This window comes from Rhipicephalus microplus, chromosome X (assembly GCF_043290135.1).
Source record: "Rhipicephalus microplus isolate Deutch F79 chromosome X, USDA_Rmic, whole genome shotgun sequence".
NCBI classification, from domain to species: domain Eukaryota; kingdom Metazoa; phylum Arthropoda; class Arachnida; order Ixodida; family Ixodidae; genus Rhipicephalus; species Rhipicephalus microplus.
The window spans coordinates 139421080-139428790 of NC_134710.1; the positions used below are offsets into that span (position 1 = coordinate 139421080).

The 7711-nt window shown below is 46.1% G+C and overlaps 1 protein-coding gene across 1 annotated transcript; it reads right to left on the reverse strand.

The window, feature by feature from the left end:
• Positions 1-1994: 1994 nt before the first annotated feature.
• On the reverse strand, positions 1995-2667 carry LOC142775794 (uncharacterized). Its single transcript, XM_075877869.1, has 2 exons — positions 2506-2667; positions 1995-2384 (listed from the first exon to the last, which is right to left on the reverse strand). The coding sequence occupies exons 1-2, from the start codon at positions 2665-2667 to the stop codon at positions 1995-1997; spliced, it is 552 nt and encodes a 183-aa protein (XP_075733984.1).
• Positions 2668-7711: the final 5044 nt, after the last annotated feature.

Consider the following 7711-nt stretch of genomic DNA (forward strand, 5'->3'; position numbering starts at 1 on the left):
ACTCGGCTCTAGTGAATTTGTGGAGGGCACTATGGCTTGGGAGACTTAATAGCGAGTTTTCGAATAGGGGCCCCAAAGAAATAGCGTCAAGGGCACTGCGCATGCGCAAAACCCAAACCGCGTTTGCGTTGTAGACGTTATTTCTCGAATTCAGAGGGAGCTCTAAAAGCCTGCCCCAAAAGCTTTGTGTCAGACAAACAAACGTGATAGCACCCACTGAAGTGACTTCAAAAGCGCCGCATAGCTTATTCGAAAACTCTTCGCTCCTGCTTGACCCAAAGCGTCCACACGCAAAGAGATTTGGGGCCCCAAACTTTTGGGCCCCTATTCGAAACTCCCTAATGTAAAATAGATGGAGCCGGCCTAACTGCAGTCTTGGGACGAAGTTAAATATTTTTGGTGGCGCCTGCTTACCTCTTCTTAGTTCACCGAACTCGGATATTTTGTAACTTTCGTGGTTGCTGTTTTGCCGAGAAAACAACGTATACGTCACCGGATGAAACCCGAACAGACATCCTCGACACTGCATATAGATGTGTGTCCATCATTGGACAGTATCCCGGAATGAATGTGCCAGTTTCACATGTGGTGTGCAGCCTAAACTACCTTATAAACCAACAGCGTCCATCCACAACCCACACTTCCTTCGCGTCGCACGTATACATGCTTCACAGATAGTCACAGAAGCAGAGTTGCAGCTAGGTTACAGCGGAGTTTCAACTAAGTTCCCGTGGTTGCAACAGCGTATGCAGTGTCATAGTATTGGCGGCTTCGCGTACGTATGGCGGCAATACAGCGTGTCATTTCACGCTGATTTAATGATAATCCCTCATAAGACCTATACTGCCAGAACTGGCTTTATCGGCCTGACGACCGCGGAGCATGATGCAGGAACATTTAAACAACATCAATCTTGTGCGGAAATTTATAAATGAGTTCAAATATGTTTGATTATCAGATGCTTGACCTTTTTCCGAAGAATTTTGATACAGATTGATTGGTTGATTGATTTATTGATTGATGTATGGGGTTTATAGTCCCAAAACCACCATATGATTACGACAGACGCTGTAGTGGAGGGTTTCGGAAATTTCGAACACCTGGGGTTCTTTGACGTGAAAGTTTGGTACAGGAAGGTTCTCGGTGTGTCGCGGCCTCACGTCGAGTGACTGCGCTGCCCTCCAAATGTGGTGATGCACGCGTGTCATTGGCAACGCCGTTGTCTTAGAGGAAGAAACGTTTCTCGGGCCTGCCTCAAGGACCCTGCTCGGTTGCGTGTGGCCGTGGGACGCCGCGGTTTGCCCGCCCGTTTGGTCAGGCGATGTTCCCTGGAATTCAAACGCCGCCAGCTTGCGAGGGAGACCCGTTATTTCCAGCCTCGGTAGGCCACTCAGCGAGCCAGGGACGCGATGTTGGACGCATGCAGTTGGCCCTGTCGATGCGGGTCAGGGACTGGACTTACAAAGCTTCGATGCTTGCCGCTCGTCAGCCACCTTCCCGTGTCCAACAGCACGGTGCCTAACAAACCTGGTGTGCTTTTCGCGCCTCAGCCCTGACCCGAAGGTCGCGTGACTGAACCCCGGCCGTGGTAGCCGCATTTTCGATGGAAGCTAAAATGTTTGAGGCCCGTAGTCTTACATTTCCCCAGGTGTTCGAACTTTTTTAAGCCGTCCGCTACGGAGTCCTTCATACACATATCGTGCTTTTGGGATGTTTAACGCCAACAATTATTTTTGTAGAAAATGCGGTCCTTCGCTCTTAAAAGTTTTGCAAATTTCACGAAGCGACACAGTTCTGCAAATATTTCGCAAGTACATTTCGCGGCAACCTGTGACATGTAATGCACCCATATCCACGGGGTGACAATACCTCTGAACGAATCTCACGTTGTTTTATGAGATCGAGGGAACCTCGCAAATTAGGACCTTGCGAAAAGCAAACGTGCAGTGTGCTGTTTACAGCCTACACTAACAGCCTCACCTGTGTGAGGCTGTTCAGCAGTCAGCTGTGCAGCAGACCATCGATGCCTTCTCCAAGGCGGCGATGAGGGACGCTTTTTGCTCCCTGTAGAGGATGTCGATCTGATTGACCAATGACTTCCTGTTCATCACCGTTGCCGATGGATGCAGTGCGTTAATCAAGCACCGGAACTGATCATTTTCAACGACTGAAAAGCACTGCTTGTCGGAGACTACGAAGTTCACGATTAACCTGTCTAAGCGACTTTGTGATAGAGCCTTGGGTCGACTAGTACTTGCTGCAAGACAGGACTCCAGGGTCTGCGTCGAGCTACCGCCCGCATGAATTTTGTCTGCCACGGTGGGGCCATGCTCGGCTTTTCTCTTCCTGGAGTCGAACTCCTTCAGTGCAGTCGGATGTTTTTTCTGCGCAGAACGAAAGTTTAGGTTCAGTACAGTAACTTCAACTTGATCGGCATAACTGATTACGCACAATGAAACATACGCACAAAACCGGAATCTCAACATTTATAATGGTGAAACTTACCTCTAGATGTTTCCGCAGGTTTGACGAAGGCGTCTTGCTAGTAGAGTACTCTTTTCTGCAAATGCTGCACAACACCGTAATATTTGCCACCGTCGTCTTCAACAGTGAAAAATATTCGCGGTAGGAAGGCCAAGGCAACTGCTGCTCCGAGTCGACAGGCATGGCTTCCAAACAGCAGGAGTGGTACTGTGCCTGGCTCCTCTGCGGCAACGTTTCTCTGCGGTGCATCTAGCTATTTTTTTATAAGGATGTACCACTGTCTCGTGCACCAGTAGTCCGCCATCGCAGATGTGGCGCTTTCATTGACGTCCGGACCGGTCCGATATTCCAAGAGCTGGGTGAATTCATGATTGTCATGGTTTACTCTGTCTGAACTATTAATAACAAAGTTCCCTATTGTCCAGCTGTGTTCAACAAGCTCCGTCTTCAAACGCATTGAATGGGTGACTAAACTAACGTTTGCTTTCGTGCTCTTCCTCAGCATTTACTGCCCATTTACTGCCCTTTTCGCTGAAGTCTCTTCACAATTCCCGCATTGTCTGCAAGTGTGTAGGTGTGTGGACTGATCATCTGCAGGGGTGCTGTTCTTCAGTTTCGCGTGCCTTGACGACGGGGCTTAAAAACAGTTGGTATGGCCAGAGTGCACCAAAGTGCGCTTAAGTTAAGCGCACTCTGGTCATACCGACAGTTTTGCACGGTTCCGAACAGGACCTGATACACCTTGGACATAGCGAATACACACAATGAACGTCGTATGCAGGGGAACACGTGGTTGATGCACTAGAACGACAGCAGGACGTTTATTATAACGATACTCAGAAGAAGTACATGGAGACGTGCATGCTAAGAAAAATGGGTGTAACGAGTGAAGAGGACGTCTATTGGGTCTATTCCCCATATTCTTCAAGGTGTATCAGACCCTGTTCGGAGAGCTTTGCATCCGCTGTGCACACAAACCGCTTGTAAGCCTCTGGTGGCGAATTCCATTGGGAGAGCAGGAGCACTCAAAAGCACGCTGAAAGTGCTCTCTTCCAAGCCGGCGTGTTTCAGTGGTCGAACAGGTGGAGGAGCACTGTCATCCATTGGTAGGGCGAGAGTGCTTTTACATCGCCGAGAGACGCCAGGAGCAGTTTGTAACGCTCTCGCCTGAAAAGCTGAGTAGACCCAGTACAACGAGTCATGTGGCCCTTGAATGCCACAGTCTCCGAATTTTTCTTCAGCCGGCAAGTGTGGCGGATATGGTAGCAGCCATGTGCACTTTGACAACGCTGTTTTGTAGAGGTTGCCACGATAACAGCTGGGCGCCTGCCGAAAGTGTCGTTGCACAAAGATACTAGGTATTAGGATAACAAAGAGCGTGTGGTTGACAGGTTTTGCGTGTATTTTGCTGCTGCCCCACAGAGATTGTGCCGTGGCTTGGAATGTTTTGACCACATGGTCTCCTCACTCATCACCCCATTCACCTGCCCTCTGGGAGTGCCCCGCATTCCATTGGCAGGGTGAGTGGTCCTGCTGTCAGTGCTCTGCCCCCCAACTCCTCACTGCCCGGCCCCTCTACTTCTGTTCCCTCAATAGAATTCGTCATAAGCCTCTTTAACTCGAAGTAGAGCTTTCACAATCAGCTACAACTACGTTTTAAATGATAGCTTCAGGCTTTCAGCAGTTTTATGCTGCTGTTTTCTAGCCACCTGTCAAACGCGACTTGCTGGAAGCTTAGAAGTGTGGCAGCTTGGGCTAGTTGGTATGGCATGACGATAGCTATAGCGCGAGAACAAAACGACGACACAGAGACAAGAAGGACACGAAAGACACGTGTCCTGTCTTTCGTGTCCTTCTTGTCTCTGTGTCGTCGTTTTGTTCTCGCGCTATAACTATCGTCTTGCTGGAAGCCTCAGACAGAGGAATGCTCCACCGGCATACCAAGAAAAGGGACAGGAGCTCAAGTGAAAAAAAAAAGGATATATAGATATTCACCTTGCCCCCCCCTCCTCCCCCCCCAAAAAAAAAACAGGGGAGGGGGGGCAGGTGAACTTGGCAAGGTATGCAGTGGCAACATGTCTGATTTACGACATGTAGTTTTACGAATAAACATACCCTCCATACACACTGCGCTTCAAACCAGCCATACAGGTATTTCTCAAATATGTTTCCCTTTAGACAAGTAGTATACAAGTAAAGTCCGAACTTGGTCTTGTGCAGGGAGGATATTCCTTTTAGCGATCTGTTCCCTTAAACTGCGATGGGAGCCTTTGAAAGTCGAAAGGTGGAGAAGATATTGTAAAAAAAAAAGTTCGAAAAAATGAAAAGCGTTTAACGTTGGCCTCTAACGAGTGTGGCTGTTGGATAATTTTTTACAAACACAAAAGTAACTGTAACTGTATTTTCCGTTACGCTTACTCAGTAAATAAGTAACAGTGTTACAGTTACAAGTTTCTCTAAATTAAAAGTAGCTAGTTACAGTTATAAATAACTAGTTACTGCCCAAGGCTGATATATATATATATATATATATATATATATATATATATATATATATATATATATTTATATATTACATAGATATATTTATGTTTTCATGACAAGTTCTGCTGCTTCAGTCCACCCTGAGTGTCTATATGAAAATAGACTTGCAACTACACACGGATGCAGTCTTACGTCAAACTTCTTGAAATTTGAAGAAAAAACAATGATAGGTATGTGAAGTTTAAGGTCCGAAAGCCACCATACTATTATCAGAAATGCCGTAGTGGAGGGCTCCGAAAATTTCGACCACCCGGGGTTCTTTAACGTGCACCCAAATTTGAGCAATGTTGAGCAATTGTGCGTTAGATGACTATTGTCTGTTAGATCTGCTAACGGCAAGTTATTTTTTCACCCACTTTTCTTTCTTCTTATTTACTATACATTAGCTCTAATAACTTCCCCTATACATTCCTTGGCATTATTGTCTGTTAGATCTCATTAATATTGTGTACAACACGAAAAACGAGCCCTTAAGTGTACACTTGTTTCCCTTATTCATTAACGAGGGTCTCGTACTGGCAGACTTGGTGCCTCTTGGTTGGGTGTCTGTTAGATCTCATTATATATATATATATACTGAAAGCAAGTACCCTGCCTGCTCCCTTTTACCCCCCCTTCCGGTGCCCCCCCCCCTCCCCTACCAATTTTGCATCATATCATCTTAACGAAACTTCCGCAAGAGCAGCAGGTTAGTGGCATGTAAATCATGTATTTCCTGACGTGCATCTTATGATTTTCATATTATGACTAGACAATTATGTTCTCCATGCAGTCATGTTGTGCTGTACTAAATTTAGTATATATCCCACTAACGATATGGCCAGGGAAGCAAGAAGTCATAGGTGGCTATACAGACAGACAGACAGACAGACGGACAGACAGACAGACAGACAGACAGACAGACAGACAGACAGACAGACAGACAGATAGATAGATAGATAGATAGATAGATAGATAGATAGATAGATAGATAGATAGATAGATAGATAGATAGATAGATAGATAGATAGATAGACAGACAGACAGACAGACAGATAGATAGATAGATAGATAGATAGATAGATAGATAGATAGATAGATAGATAGATAGATAGATAGATAGATAGATAGATAGATAGATAGATAGATAGATAGATAGATAGATAGATAGATAGATAGATAGATAGATAGATAGACAGACAGAACGACAGACAGACAGACAGACAGACAGACAGACAGATAGATAGATAGATAGATAGATAGATAGATAGATAGATAGATAGATAGATAGATAGATAGACAGACAGACAGACAGACAGATAGATAGATAGATAGATAGATAGATAGATAGATAGATAGATAGATAGATAGATAGATAGATAGATAGATAGATAGATAGACAGACAGACAGACAGACAGACAGACAGACAGACAGACAGACAGACAGACAGACAGACAGATAGATAGATAGATAGATAGATAGATAGATAGATAGATAGATAGATAGATAGATAGATAGATAGATAGATAGATAGATAGATAGATAGATAGATAGATAGATAGATAGATAGATGCGGTCGAACTCGCCGAAGTTCGCTAAGAAATGCTTCACATCGAATAAAGCAGGCAGCACCACTTAACTGCGCTATGCTATTCGAATACAACAGGATGTACATGACTTTGAACTTTTCGTAACCGCTCGCGGCCGTGCATCGCTGGCACAGGGGGCTAAATGCGACACTTTGGGCCTACGTGCGCAAGAGGGGTTCGACGCCTAGTTTCCCAGAATGTGTCGAATGTGGGCTTCGCACAGCGGATTTATGAGTCTCCGACTAACATGATGTTTACGCTCGGGTCCTCAAGAGCCGACCAGACCCATGCTTCAAGGCGAGAGGGAAGCCTGGCCTGCAGCCGCGCTGTTCGAAACCACGGTTAGCTCGAGTAGCGAAACGAAGAACAGCATCCTACGACTTCACGAGACCAGTTGTATGTGTCTGCATGTGTGTGCGTGTTTGTGTCAACGTGTGTGTCTATGTGTGTGTTCGTACCCATGGCAAAAAAAGTAGAGCGTGAAAAGTGCGGGATGGACAGAGACAGCGAGAAGCGCGGGTGATAAGGAATCTGCGAAGTGCCAGCGATTTGAGAGGTTGTGCCCGAACGTACGTTGATGTGCCAGATGTCTTGTGCAACCCTTCTTCCCACGGGAGATCGGCTGGTCGCCCAGAGTTTCAGCGAACTCTTCTCTTTAACCGCCGGTTCCCACGGAGAGGTCGACGAGCCGCTCAGAGTTCTGGTGAACTCTTCCCTTCAACGCCCGCTTGTGGCCTGAATGTCCAACAAGACGGAATGTCCATCGAGACAGAATGTCCAATAGTAGACATTCGGTCTCGATAGACATTCTTTCTCGTTAGACATTCCGTCTCGGTTGGAGACGGAATGTCTAACGTCTTGTTCCGTCTTGTTCGGAAAACGACACTTCCCGGTATCAGGAATGAAAATGTCATTTTTGTTTATTTAATTGCGGGTCCCTTTGGGGGCCGGGCTGTCATTGTATTGTAGTCCACAACACGTGGCAGCTGTATTGTAGTCCACAACACGTGGCACCTGTATTGAATTCCACAACACCTGCCAGCACGTGTCGCTCTCGCAAAAGTAAGATTCGCGTGAAACATTGCGTACATGCGACTAGCAAGGAATGCAGCCG

Bases quoted from the DNA above. Each gene is read 5' to 3' on its own strand.
- LOC142775794 (XM_075877869.1), bottom strand. From the start codon at position 2,667: ATGCCTGTCGACTCGGAGCAGCAGTTGCCTTGGCCTTCCTACCGCGAA. The intron at 2,385-2,505 runs GTAAGTTTCACC...CGTTCTGCGCAG, and splicing joins ACCTGCGGAAACATCTAGAG to AAAAAACATCCGACTGCACT.